At 44.5% G+C, this 14,044-nt stretch overlaps 2 protein-coding genes across 2 annotated transcripts in view; both read right to left on the reverse strand.

The window, feature by feature from the left end:
* The window catches only part of LOC311149476 (zinc finger protein 335-like), a gene marked incomplete at its 3' end in the record, with an annotated part of 36,255 nt that extends 25,508 nt beyond the window's left edge, over window positions 1–10,747 (reverse strand). The window contains 9 exon segments of the mRNA XM_084186673.1: window positions 410–559; window positions 1,526–2,861; window positions 3,091–3,647; window positions 3,776–3,892; window positions 5,961–6,044; window positions 6,216–6,354; window positions 8,448–8,588; window positions 9,192–9,416; window positions 10,662–10,747. Of these exon segments, the coding sequence (XP_084042799.1) occupies window positions 410–559; window positions 1,526–2,861; window positions 3,091–3,647; window positions 3,776–3,892; window positions 5,961–6,044; window positions 6,216–6,354; window positions 8,448–8,588; window positions 9,192–9,416 (2,749 nt within the window). The 5' untranslated portion in view covers window positions 10,662–10,747.
* Window positions 10,748–11,339: 592 nt separating this feature from the next.
* Window positions 11,340–14,044, reverse strand: part of LOC311149477 (matrix metalloproteinase-9-like) — a gene marked incomplete at its 5' end in the record, with an annotated part of 13,084 nt that continues 10,379 nt past the window's right edge. Inside the window, 4 exons of the mRNA XM_084186674.1 lie at window positions 11,340–12,285; window positions 12,496–12,599; window positions 13,052–13,202; window positions 13,304–13,443. Of these exons, the coding sequence (XP_084042800.1) occupies window positions 12,161–12,285; window positions 12,496–12,599; window positions 13,052–13,202; window positions 13,304–13,443 (520 nt within the window). The 3' untranslated portion in view covers window positions 11,340–12,160. The remainder of the gene's footprint in view (window positions 12,286–12,495; window positions 12,600–13,051; window positions 13,203–13,303; window positions 13,444–14,044) is intronic.

The raw sequence follows: 14,044 nt of genomic DNA on the forward strand, positions 1-14,044 counted from the left end.
GGTGTAGATCTGAGAGGGTTAGATATGTGTAAACAATATAAATGAGTAAGTGATGAGAGCGGACGAGTGAGTGACAAACGGACCGGCCGACGGACCGGCTGACCGACGGGCTGACGGACCGACCGACCGGCTGACCGACGGACCGACCGACTGGCTGACCGACTGACTGGCTGACCGACGGACCGACCGACTGGCTGACCGACCGACTGGCTGACCGACGGACCGACCGACTGGCTGACCGATGGACCGACCGACTGACTGGCTGACCGACTGACTGGCTGACCGACGGACCGACCGACTGGCTGACCGACTGACTGGCTGACCGACGGACCGACCGACTGGCTGACCGACTATCTGCTTTTTGTGACAAGTGCTAATATTGAAAAACTTGACAGGGATCTCTACGTACCTTCAGGGTCATCGATGGCCCCAGCGTCTACGATGTCATCGTCCTCTGGCTCCTCAGGCTGGGGCTCTGGTTTCACCTCAGCCTGCTGACGGGCCAACGTATCACTACGCCTGGGCCGGCCACGACCACGCTTCTTAGGAGGGGGGCCACCTGGAAGTCACACAGCACACCACCAATCAGATCATTGTATTCTATACAGGACCATCAATCAGATCATCAAATCGAATTTTCCCTTTGGTGATTGATTTAGGCATGTTGCTTTAAGTTTCTAGTGGAGCAGAGAACCTCAGTTTGGGAGCTAATTAAGTACTATCTTGTTTTATTTGATCATATTCCATACAGGCCTCTTTGGAAGCGCGCTTGTTCGATAAACGATAAAGGGTTGTATTAGTCTATTTTCCCCGGGGGATGAATAAAGTTTGAATCCAGTTAATCCATCTGAGGATAAACAGTTTTAATCTCATTAATTCAGTTGAGGATAAATAAAGTTTGATTCCATTTGAATTCAGTTTCTGCCCTCAGCTGTGTCTAGGTCTATGTCTAAACTGAGGATCAATCTTAGTGATTCATTCATAGATGGCTGCCTCCTGTACTGTATGTTTATGTGTCTCTCTTCCCTCAGCTCTCTCTAGGTGGGATGGGGCTACTGTACCTGTGGGTTTGAAATGCCTGTCCCTCAGCTCTCTCTAGGTGGGATGGGGCTACTGTACCTGTGAGTTTGAAATGCCTGTCCCTCAGCTCTCTCTAGGTGGGATGGGGCTACTGTACCTGTGGGTTTGAAGTGCCTGTCTCTCAGCTCTCTCTAGGTGGGATGGAGCTACTGTACCTGTGGGTTTGAAGTGCCTGTCTCTCAGCTCTCTCTAGGTGGGATGGGGCTACTGTACCTGTGGGTTTGAAGTGCCTGTCTCTCAGCTCTCTCTAGGTGGGATGGGGCTACTGTACCTGTGGGTTTGAAGTGCCTGTCCCTCAGCTCTCTCTAGGTGGGATGGGGCTACTGTACCTGTGGGTTTGAAGTGCCTGTCTCTCAGCTCTCTCTAAGTGGGATGGGGCTACTGTACCTGTTGGTTTGAAGTGCCTGTCTCTCAGCTCTCTCTAGGTGGGATGGGGCTACTGTACCTGTGGGTTTGAAGTGCCTGTCCCTCATGTGGTTGATGAGGGTGTTTTTGGAGACACTCTTGTAGGGGCACATCTTGCACTTGAACTGCTGAACGATCACCACCTCCATCATCTCCTCCAGTTCAGCCATGGTGTGGGGGACGGGGACGGGGACGGGGACGGGGACGGGGACGGGGACCCCTGGTCCTCTAACAGCCCCGGCCACCTCCTCCACGGCTGGAGTTCCAGACCCCCCCACCACGCCACCCTCCTCTCCCCTGGAAAGCCTCCCCAGACTGGGGGACCACTGAGGCTCAGGGGGCTCATCAACCTCAGGCTCCGGGTGGGAGGAGTAGGTCCCACTGCTGCTGATGTAAGGGCCAGGCTGGCTCTCTGTGCACTCCATAGCTTCTGGATGCTCTGCTGAGCCTGCAGTGTCTGCCTGGGGGTGGTGATGCTCTGAGCCTGATCTCACAGTGTCTGCCTGGGGGTGGTGATGCTCTGAGCCTGATCTCACAGTGTCTGCCTGGGGGTGGTGATGGTCTGAGCCTGATCTCACGGTGTCTGCCTGGGGGTGGTGATGCTCTGAGCCTGATCTCACGGTGTCTGCCTGGGGGTGGTGATGGTCTGAGCCTGATCTCACAGTGTCTGCCTGGGGGTGGTGATGGTCTGTGGAGGAACCCTCGTCACCCTCCCCTGCCCCAGTGTACCTCCCCAGGGAGGCCTCTGGGCCAGTACTGCTACTGGTGGTCTCCATGTTGTGGGAGTGCTGAGGCTGCTGCTGGTCAGAGTGCTGTGGCTGGTCTGGATCCTGGTTCTGGTCTGGATCCTGGTTCTGGTCTGGATCCTGGTTCTGGTCTGGATCCAGGTTCTGGTCTGGATCCTCCCCTTGCCCTCCCTGATCCTGGTAGTTTGAACAACCGGGCTGCTCTGAATCTGCAGCCACAGACTCCACATACTGCCGTAGGGTTAGGTGACTCTGGGAGTGGTTAGGAAGGGTTTGGTGACTCTGGGAGTGGTTAGGGAGGGTTTGGTGACTCTGGGAGTGGTTAGCACTGCTGCTGCAGCTCCGAGAGTGCTGCGGCCTCAAATCCTCTTCACACTCCAGGTACGCCCCCGTCCCTGCGCTGCAGTCCACAACGTAGTGAGTGTGGCGTCGCCGAATGCCGGGGAACGAGGGATTGGAGTCGGCGGCTCCGCTACCACTTCCGCTACACTCCACGTACCCCTGCAGGTCCTGGTCAGAGTTGTCGACTACACCATACTCCGGGAAGCGGGACCGGGAGAGAGACCGGGACGAGATCCTAGTCTCGTCAGGTTCCTCGTCGTCTACATACGAGGAGGAGGACTCTCCAGTCTGGTCAAATCAAATAGTCAAACTTGATTTAAACTGCATTTAAAATTGTACCGCACTTTACCGTAAAACAATGGAACGAAAGATAAACTGAAAAGCCATAAAGGAGATACAAAACAAGAATAAAACAAAATAAAACAAAAAAGGATCTCTAAAATAACAATAAAATCCTTGATTTAAAAGGTGTGTTTTCAAACGTGATTCAAAAACCTAAATTGTGTCTGCCCCTTACCTGGTCAGGTGCGTCTGCGTCTCCACCGCTACACTCCATGTACTGTGATGCGTGGGAGTGCTGGGGCTGGTCGTCCTGGTCCCCATAGTGAGAGTGGCTGCCAGAGAGCTGGTTGTCCTGGTCCCCATAGTGAGAGTGGCTGCCAGAGAGCTGGTTGTCCTGGTCCCCATAGTGAGAGTGGCTGCCAGAGAGCTGGTTGTCCTGGTCCCCATAGTGAGAGTGGCTGCCAGAGAGCTGGTTGTCCTGGTCCCCATAGTGAGAGTGGCTGCCAGAGAGCTGGTTGTCCTGGTCCCCATAGTGAGAGTGGCTGCCAGAGAGCTGGTTGTCCTGGTCCCCATAGTGAGAGTGGCTGCCAGAGAGCTGGTTGTCCTGGTCCCCATAGTGAGAGTGGCTGCCAGAGAGCTGGTTGTCCTGGTCCCCATAGTGAGAGTGGCTGCCAGAGAGCTGGTTGTCCTGGTCCCCATAGTGAGAGTGGCTGCCAGAGAGCTGGTTGTCCTGGTCCCCATAGTGAGAGTGGCTGCCAGAAGGCTGGTCTGGCTGGTCAGGGTCCAGGTGACCTTGCACATTATAAACATTAGAATGAAGAAAAGGGACAGCACTCACTTGAAATCTTTGATTTGCAATTGAAGCTATGTTTCAATTTTCTTTCATGGCAACACACTGGCATACGTTGCATATTTCATACCTCCCATGTCTCCCTGGTCGTGGCAGGTCGAGGTAGGACCCTCTCCCAGAGCCTCGATGGCGATGCGGTGATGGCTGGACAGGGCCGAGGACGACGTGTGGGCTACCATGGGAGACCCTGGAAGAGAGAGAGGGAGAAAACACACGGGTCAGAAATGGATAACTCTGCTTTGTGGAAAGTAACTCTCTTTCCAGGGGAACAAATAGTAACTTTGGAGGTGACTACAACTATCTGAATACAGATGTCAGGAAGTGACTACTTTCCTGAAACTATTTTTTATTTATTTAACCTTTATTTTAACAAGTCAGTTGGCAGGGCTGTGGTAGGGATGTTTCTGGAACACCATGTTGAAGACAGAAATAGATTGAATAGAGCACACACAATATCCTATTCCAATCTGACAGTCATTTTTCAAGAGTTTCTGTCCAAAACGCTATATACACACATTTTTCACATTTTTGTTTTTTGATAAGAAATGATTGCTTACGCATACCTGCATGTGTGTACGTGTAAAATACTACTGTTCTCACATTCTTTAAATTTATTGATTTGAGATGTGTATTATAATGGGTTTCGTTGCAAAACGCTATATATCAATTGTTTAGCTGAAACGGAATGTTCTTATCCTGAACACACACAAAAACAAATGTTCTAAATAGTACCAGATACAGATTCTCTTTGGCTTGTAACTAACACCGGAACCCTTTTTGGTGCTATATAGAACCATGCTCATAAGGTTCGAAATTGAACCTTTGATATGTGGTTGTCTCACCTAGCCATCTTAAGATCTCTCTGGAAAAGAGCATGGACTCTACAAGGTGTCGAAAGCGTTCCACAGGGATGCTGGCCCATGTTGACTCCAACGCTTCCCCCAGTTGTGTCAAGTTGGCTGGATGTCCTTTGGGTGGTGGACCATTCTTGATACACACGGGCAACTGTTGAGCGTGTAAAATGCAGCAGCGTTGCAGTTCTTGACACAAACCGGTGCGCCTGGCACCTAGTACCATACCCCGTTCAAAGGCACTTAAATATTTTGTCTTGCCCATTCACCCTCTGAATAGCACACATACGCAATCCATGTCTCAATTGTCTCAAGGCTTAGAAATCCTTATTTAACCTGTCTCCTCCCCTTCATCTACACTGATTGAAGTGGATTTAACAAGTGACATCAATAAGGGATCATGGCTTTCACCTGATCAGTCTATGTCATGGAAAGAGCAGGTGTCCTTAATGTTTTGTACACTCAGCGTATATTGATGTCACAAATGTATAATTTGTACAGTTCTTTATTAAAAGTATAGTTATTTGTAACATTTGACTGTGTAAAATCAAGCAGTACTACCTATTTCTCTGCAAGTGAGGTGGATATATAAAGTTTTGCAACAAAACATGATATTATTATTATTATTATTATTTGTCTCTGAAATATAACCATCAAGCGACAGATTTCGAACTAATACATCTCCGTCATTGAACAACACCATTCTATGATAAGATGGAGAAAAAACATCTTTCATAAGTTCTTTAAAACAACAAAAGCTATTTTACCAACATTTCCTGAAATGGATTTTTAGCCTTTTGAAATGAAACTCATTTGATCTACACAATACATTTCTATCAGAACATTCTGTAAATGTCCATTCTCCTGAATGTCCATCGCTCCAGGTGTAAATAATCAAGTCAAACCAATTAACCAATGATATTTTGTACAGATAAGTGTTGTTGTTTCAAACACACACTATACCATCTTTAAAAGGGATAGTTTATTCAGAATACAAACTACCATGACGTTCAACCTGCCTTGGCTGTATTTGATTCCAGAAGGCAGTTTGGGGATATTTAGTTTCCTTTCGACACTTAATATCCATATTTTGTTACTGTTAGTATTCTCTCAAACACTTACATTTACATTTTTAGTCATTTAGCAGACGCTCTTATCCAGAGCGACTTACAGTTAGTGAGTGCATACATTTATTTATTTTTTCTTCATACCGCTTAACATTAAAACGTTATTGTGCCTGTGTAAAGAAAAACAGTAATAACTTCTGGAGCAACATTTTATTAGCATGTTGTTACATAATACTTTGGTAATAGCGTTTTAATTGCCTAGCAATGAGCCGAGAGTTTTTATAACTACTGTACACAAGCGGAATTAGTGACTGTAGTCTGTGAGAGAAGAGCTCACCATCATCTGATCCTTGTAGTATCAAATACTGCCCCTCACTGATCTCTGCAGCTCCGTCCTCTGCACTGGTCACTGCTCTACAAACTGGAGAACAATGATACATAGATATTGGCTTTGATGGACAGATTACATTACCTGAATGGTGCATGTTGTACAGACATTGATTGTTACATTTGTGTCTAATGTTTTTTTATATATTTTAATGTTTGATTGGAATCAAATTCCCTTCGGGGGAAAAGGTTTGCATTCCCTCACCATTCATGACCTCAGGTCCGATGGTAGACTCTATGATCTTGTCTATGGCTGATCCCAGATCTGAGGAGGTGGAGGCTGTCGAGTCAGACGCCATCGTGCCCCCGCAGTCTGACCCCGCCACGCTGGAGTGAACCATCACCTGTAATACAATATACGGTATGTGGTTTAACAGACGCTTCTACAGTGCCTTTTAAAAGTATTCATCCCCCTTGCCGTTTTTCCTATTTTGTTGCATTGCAACCTGTAATTTAAATTGATTTTTATTTGGATTTCATGTAATGGACAGACACAAAATAGTCCAAATTGGTGAAGTGAAATGAAAAAAATAACTTGTCCCAAAAAATTCTAAAAAATAAATAACGGAAAAGTGGTGCGTGCATATGTATTCACCCCTTTGCTTTGAAGCCCCTAAATAAGTTCTGGTGTAGCCAATTACATTCAGAAGTCACATATTTAGTAAAATAAAGTCCACCTGTATGCAATTTAAGTGTCACATGATCTGTCACATGATCTCAGTACATATATACACATGTCCTGAAAGGCCCCAGAGTCTGCAACACCACTAAGCAAGGGGCACCACCAAGCAAGCGGCACCATGAAGACCAAGGAGCTCTCCAAACAGGTCAGGGACAAAGTTGTGGAGAAGTACAGATCAGGGTTGGGTTATTTAAAAAATATCCGAAACTTTCAACATCCCACGGAGCACAATTCAATCCATTATTAAAAAATGGAACGAATATGGCACCACAACAAACCTGCCAAGAGAGGACCACCCACCAAAACTCACAGACCAGGCAAGGAGGGCATTAATCAGAGAGGCAACAAAGAGACGAAAGATAACCCTGAAGGAGCTGCAAAGCTCCACAGCGGATATTGGAGTGTCTGTCCATAGGACCACTTTAAGCCCTACACTCCACAGAGCTGGGCTTTATGGAAGAGTGGCCAGAAAAAAGCCATTGCTTAAAGAAAGAAATAAGCAAACATGTTTGGTGTTCGCCAAAAGGCATGTGGGAGACTCCCCAAACATATGGAAGAAGGTACTCTGGTCAGATGAGACTAAAATTGAGCTTTTTGGCCATCAAGGAAAACGCTATGTCTGGCGCAAACCCAACACCTCTCATCACCCCGAGAACACTATCCCCACAGTGAAGCATGGTGGTGGCAGCATCATGCTGTGGGGATGTTTTTCATCGGCAGGGACTGGGAAACTGGTCAGAATTGAAGGAATGATGGATGGCACTAAATACAGGGAAATTCTTAAGGGAAACCTGTTTCAGTCTTCCAGAGACAGAGGTTCACCTTCCAGCAGGACAATGACCCTAAGCATACTGCTAAAGCAACACTTGAGTGGTTTAAGGGGAAACATTTAAATGTCTTGGAATGGCCTAGTCAAAGCCCAGACCTCAATCCAATTGAGAATCTGTGGTATGACTTAAAGATTGCTGTACACCAGCGGAACCCATTCAACTTGAAGGAGCTGGAGCAGTTTTGCCTTGAAGAATGGGCAAAAATCCCAGTGGCTAGATGTGCCAAGCTTATAGAGACATACCCCAAGAGACTTGCAGCTGTAATTGCTGCAAAAGGTGGCTCTACAAAGTATTGACTTGGGGGGGTGAATAGTTATGCACGCTCAACTTTTCTGTTTTTTTGTCTTATTTCTTGATTGTTTCACAAAAAAAAAAAAAAATCATATTCAAAGTGGTAGGCATGTTGTGTAAATCAAATGATACAAACCCCCCAAAAAATCAATTTTAATTCCAGGGTGTAAAGCAACAAAATAGGAAAAATGCCAAGGGAGGGGTGAATACTTTCGCAAGCCAATTTATTCAAAGCGACAAACAATCAGTGACATTCAACTAAGGTAGGTAAGATAACCACATATCAGTCAATCCAAGTCAAATCTAAAAGAAACACTGCTATCACGTGTCAGTCAATCCAAGTCAAATCTAAAAGAAACACAGCTACCACGTATCAGTCAATCCAAGTCAAACCTAAAAGAAACACTGCTATCACGTGTCAGTCAATCCAAGTCAAACCTAAAAGAAACACTGCTACCACATATCAGTCAATCCAAGTCAAACCTAAAAGTAACACAGCTATCACATATCAGTCAATCCAAGTGATAAAGAAACACAGCTATTAGCTAAATCAATGCTAGTAAGAGTGTAGTACAACAGTAACATTTTGCTATGGGGGTCAACCAAGGTGCTCTTGAATATTAGAGATGCTCACCTGGGCTGACCCAGACACCAGGATGGACTGCGTTACAGTGGAGACGCTGGTGAGCTGGGCCACAGAGGAGGAGTCTGGGAGGTGGACGGTGGCCCTGTGGTGGGTGACGTCCGTACTGGAGCTAGTCTCTGGTAGGAACACCTTGGAAACACAGAAACAGAAACACGGGTGAGGCAGGGACATGAAGACTAACTAAAACTTAGGTTACACTTTATTTGGATAGTCCCATATAGATGCTCTACAGATGGATACACTGTCAAAAAACTATCTGTTGATAAGCAACTGCTTGCTAAGGTTACAGTCAGGGTTAGGTTGAGAATAAGGGTTCGGGTAAGGGTTAAGGTAAGGGTTAAGTTTAGGGTTAGGATAAGGATTAAGTTTAGAGTTAGGATAAGGGCTAAAGTTAAGGTTAGTAGATACTTAGTTGAAATGTTGTTGACAGTTATTGAATATGTACAAACCATCTATTTGGGACTATCCATATAAAGGTTTTATCAAAACACCGGAGCCCCTACCGAGGCAATCAAGCGTAGAAGTCTTTGGATCCATGAAAAGTGCTTTATAAAATGTATTACAATTATCATTACAAACACACGGGCTTTACGTGTATTACTTTTGACTTTATTATAGGGATAGGATTAAACTGTACCATTACACAGATGCTAATGGTTTGTACCTCTTGTATGTTGCATAGCATTAAAGTTGGATGATTCTGAACAGTTCAGATAGTGTTGTTGTTCATACCAGGACCCCCTCTGAACTCTGTCCCACGTGGCAGTCTGACTCTGGGGCCATGCCGGGGTGGTGCTGGCTGTGACGGTGGGATGCATGGGGGACTGCTGCATCACTGCTGTCTGCAGACATGGCCTCCGAGGACTCCATGCCCATACCGCTCTCTGACGGCTCCTCCATCCCAGACCCTGATGGACCCACATCACTGCTGCTCTCCACCTCTATCTCCTCCTCCATCTACGATAGAAAATAATATGGTCATTAGCCGAGCTTTTAGAATATAATGTTCATTTTCACCAGATGGAACTGGGAACTGGGTGACATGTTCAATGCGTGATGGAATCAAACCCACAACCTTGGCATTGTCAACATAATGCTGTAACCCTCAAACCATCAGATCCATTTACATTTTAGTCCTTTAGCAGACGCTCTTATCCAGAGCAACTTACAGGAGCAATTAGGGTTAAGTGCCTTGCTCAAGGGCACAGACAGATTTTTCACCTAGTCGGCTCGGGGATTAAAACCAGCAACCTTTCGGTTACTGGCACAACGCTCTTAACCACTAAGCTACCTGCCTGACATGGTCACACTACAGAGACATCTATATTGAGAGACATGATGATGATATCAGTTTTCAACTATCATATGTCTATCGAATATCCGTATTCTGGCAGCCTATTCTTTCACAGGGTGTGTAACTTTAATTGGGTATTGATTGTGTGAAATGCCACACGTTGTAAAGAATTGCAGCTTATTGCACATCAGTTTAGAAGTGTTTCTCTAGAGTAGCATTTGTGAGGGTGCTTTGTTGAAGGGACTCCTTTCTGTGGGTCTTTGAGTGAGTGTGGAGGTAAACAATATCACTGATGAACATACACTAGCTAGCTACATGGCTAACTGTAACTGTTAACCACATTGGACGTAGTTTCTTCTTCTTAGTGGTTAGATAGCCCATTGGCCAACTTGATAGCCAAAGTAAAAGCCTAATATACTAGCTAGTAGCTAAACTAGCTAGTAATTGCAACTTTACTTGGAAAACAGCAAGGTTTGTTAGCCAGCTAACGTTAGTTCTTGGATAAGCCAGTCAGATCCTGGTAATATAATACTGCTGACATGAGGTTGCACAACGCATGCAACAAGGTCGGTGGCATATTTATATGCTTCGTTTGTTTGCTGTTGGAATAATAGGTCAAATATAGCCATAATTGTGTAATTTTTATTTTGACAGCTCTAGCTAAACACACCTGGAGTCGAGCGTGTAGCTAGCAACGACCCCCCTCTTTATGATTTAAACAAGACTAGCTGCCCTCCCTCCTGCCTGCTCCGCCATTTTCCGCCAGCACTATTTTTGCATTCAGGCATTCTAGGACCTACTAAGGCGTAAGGGGGCCTCAGCAAAAACAGACCGTCCAACGTCCATCCCTGAAGAAAATTATATTAATATATCTATATAACACGAGTTTCTTTGAGATTTTTACTTACAGTGTATTGCGAGTTCAATTTGTTTATGACTTAGTAGACACGCCAAACAGTATAAGAAGTTGTACGCGATAATTGCTATTCCATTCTAGTCGGGCGCCATCAGTATCTCCTCGGCTTCCTGTTGGACAAACCGGATCTTATTTCTCTGTTTTGCTAAAGTGGAAGACACTTTAAAATGTGCTCCTTGTATTTTCATGATATTAAGGGCAGCTTTCCCCCCTAACCGTATTAAACGATTAGATTCAATAGAGCACCGTATGAAGAGTATATTTAGATTTTTTGGGAAAGTATAGGACTATTGTTTCCAGAGGAAGACTTATTACAGAATTTGCCTACGAGCGGCGCAGTAATATCAAGTGTAATATCGAGTTGCTTACAATGTTGCATCAAGCTGCTTCTTACAATTGTAAAATAGCAGCTCGATGATTGTATAACCATGGTTAGATGTTACAATGTATCTATTTACTTAGATTTCTTATCATTTAGTAATGGCAGTGGCACCTTAATAACGCTGGATGTTTGGCTCTGTCTGCAGTGTGGATATTCAACAACAAAAACAGGCATAGCTCCAACTTCTATGCGGAAGCTCATTGTGTTGACAGCAGAGAGGAAGAGGCTTGGTGACAGCTGCACAAGATGATTAGCTAGCTATATAGTTAAATTGACAACAACTAATAATGAAGTGCTATTTGTTTATTGAATTTCCAGTTCTGTTTTAATACAAAACATTGATTTACTTACAAAATAACTTAAAAGTGATGGAGACACCATGGCGTGCCATCCAGTGCAAAATACATGGCTTTTGAGCCAGTTCAGAAATATAAAATAACACCAAATAAACCAACATTGCATTGTTGAACACAAAAATAAAACCAGAGGGTAATATACATATCAATTCATGGCTCATCAAAAATATCTGCACCAGGCAGATATGTTAAAGCACCAACAATTGTGAATCGGATCTGCTGGTGCTGAAATCGTTATTTCAGGGCTGTGGTTATGTGTCTCTGGACCCTAGTCTAGACTAGAGGACAAGAACCCGTTTACTCACACAGTTAGAAGGAAAGTGCCCATACATGTGTATCATTTAGTTTGACCTGATTCAACTGTGAGTTGGAACATCATGGGATGGTGGCAAATATTTCACCATCTTACAAAGCACACAAACAGGGGCGCCGTTTCAACTTTACAAACGCCACCGCATACACAAACAGTACCACAAGCACTCATCTGCATAATTCTCACATCAGAGATCCCCCTTTATAGCCTCAGGAGAAACAGAGAATGGAATAACAGTAAGTTGGCAAGACAGCACAAACAGATCTGGGACCCAGGCTAAGAACAAACATCCTGTTGGAAGGGTTCTTAAATATTTAGCCCAGAAACAGTGCCAAAGAAATAGATATACTAGAATGGAGATAACCCCTTGGACCGTCACGGAATACTGACTTGAACAGGTGTAGTCATTCTAGTATGTCAATTTCTATGGGTAAAGAAGCTCAGTAGCGGTAGTTAGAGGAGTCGGAACACTTCAGGATGTCGTACTTCACGTATCCCACACGGTCCACCTGTCTCCTAGAGTTCATTCGCCAGTAGAAACGATCCCGACAGAAGTAGATGTGGCCTACAGTAGAAACAATCACAATACGTAATGGGGAGTTATAACATGATTGTGAGTTACTACATGATTGTGAAGTGTCTAACTTTGATAACATTGATAAGAAAGTACAAACTAAACTGACAGTTTACTGTAATATTTTTTGCTTCATGTAGAATAAAATAAGGCCATTTTTAAAGGTCTACATACAGAGTAAATTAATAGATTAATATTTACCCTTGAAGTGGAAGACATCATGTGCATCATTGGGAACACCCCCGAAGGCAATGTCTGTGAACTGGGGGTATCCCTTGTCGATTTTCTGGTTCTTCACATCCAGCCTGTAAGCATTTCGTTTGGTTATTACAAAACACAGACCTACAGATCCAGTAAATATTTATAAGTTCAACCCTTCCTTGAGCTCTTCTGATCCTCTTCATCTTCTAGTTACATTTGAGTTCATTTTGCTGTAGGTTATGATAATATAGCTTATAACAATATTCCGCCGCTTAGCTGTCACTTTTAACCAAAGCAATTTACAATACAGTGAGTGCATACATTTCTAGTATGTTTATGCGATGACGATCTCTTCAGAACTTGAACCCACAACCATATCTCAACACCCCCCTCATTCCTGAACTCAGGTTTTTATTTCTCATGTTTTTTGTTCTACCTTATGTTATTTTTAGTACTACATTGATATTGATTACTACATTGTTAGGTTTAGAGCTTGCAAGAAAGGCATTTCACTGTACTTGTGCACGTGACATTGGAAAGTTGAAACTTGACTCACCTCCAGTAGTTCTCTCCGCTGAAGAGCAGCACCTTGCCTTTCCCTCTCTGCAGTGCTCCCTCCACCTTCTCTACGGTAGAGGGCAGACCCAGCTTCTCAATGCTGCGGGGTCCCAGGAGACTCTGCCCTGTATACACCCAGAACCTAGTGCCTACGGGACAACAGAGACAAAGGTCAGAGTGATGTCGTCTGTGTGTGTGTGTGTGGGGATGGGAAATGTGTGTGTGTGTGTAAAATCAGAATTCTGTTTACCTGAGAAGAAGTAGATTTTCTTTGTCACAAGGTCCTCAAAGGCCGTGTCAATGACGGCTGGCAGAGCCGGCCACCTCTCAGACATGGAAAACGGACCCTTCAGTCCACCGTCAGTCTTGCTCGACAGCCTCCAATATTGCCTGTTGGATCAGCAAAAACATCACAATTATGAATTTAGCTACAATGTATAATTATTATCTACATTGTAAGATAATGGGCTACACTGTCAGAAGAAATTGTGCTATAATGAACCAAAAAGTGTCCATTAGCTCTTATTGTCGTCGTGGTGTAGCTGTTCTTAGTAATAAAAGGGGAATCCAGCGGGAGCAATATGTGAACCCTTGGCTTGTTTATTTACATTCTGTCCTGTACTCTTACATTGTATATCCTGTTTCTCTCTCCAGTTATCTCTCCCTTAGCCCATAACTCTATCCTGTTTCTCTCTCCAGTCATCTCTCCCTTAGCTCATAACTCTATTCTGTTTCTCCAGTTATCTCTCCCTTAGCTCATAACTCTATTCTGTTTCTCCAGTTATCTCTCCCTTAGCTCATAACTCTATTCTGTTTCTCCAGTTATATCTCTCCCTGAGCTCACAACTCTATTATGTTTCTCCAGTTATCTCCCCCTTAGCTCATAACTCTATTCTGTTTCTCCAGTTATCTCTTCCTGAGCTCACAACTCTATTCTGTTTCTCCAGTTATCTCTCCCTGAGCTCACAACTCTATTCTGTTTCTCCAGTTA

This window comes from Coregonus lavaretus, assembly GCF_964263955.1.
Source record: "Coregonus lavaretus genome assembly, chromosome: 22".
Classification (NCBI taxonomy): Eukaryota; Metazoa; Chordata; class Actinopteri; order Salmoniformes; family Salmonidae; genus Coregonus; species Coregonus lavaretus.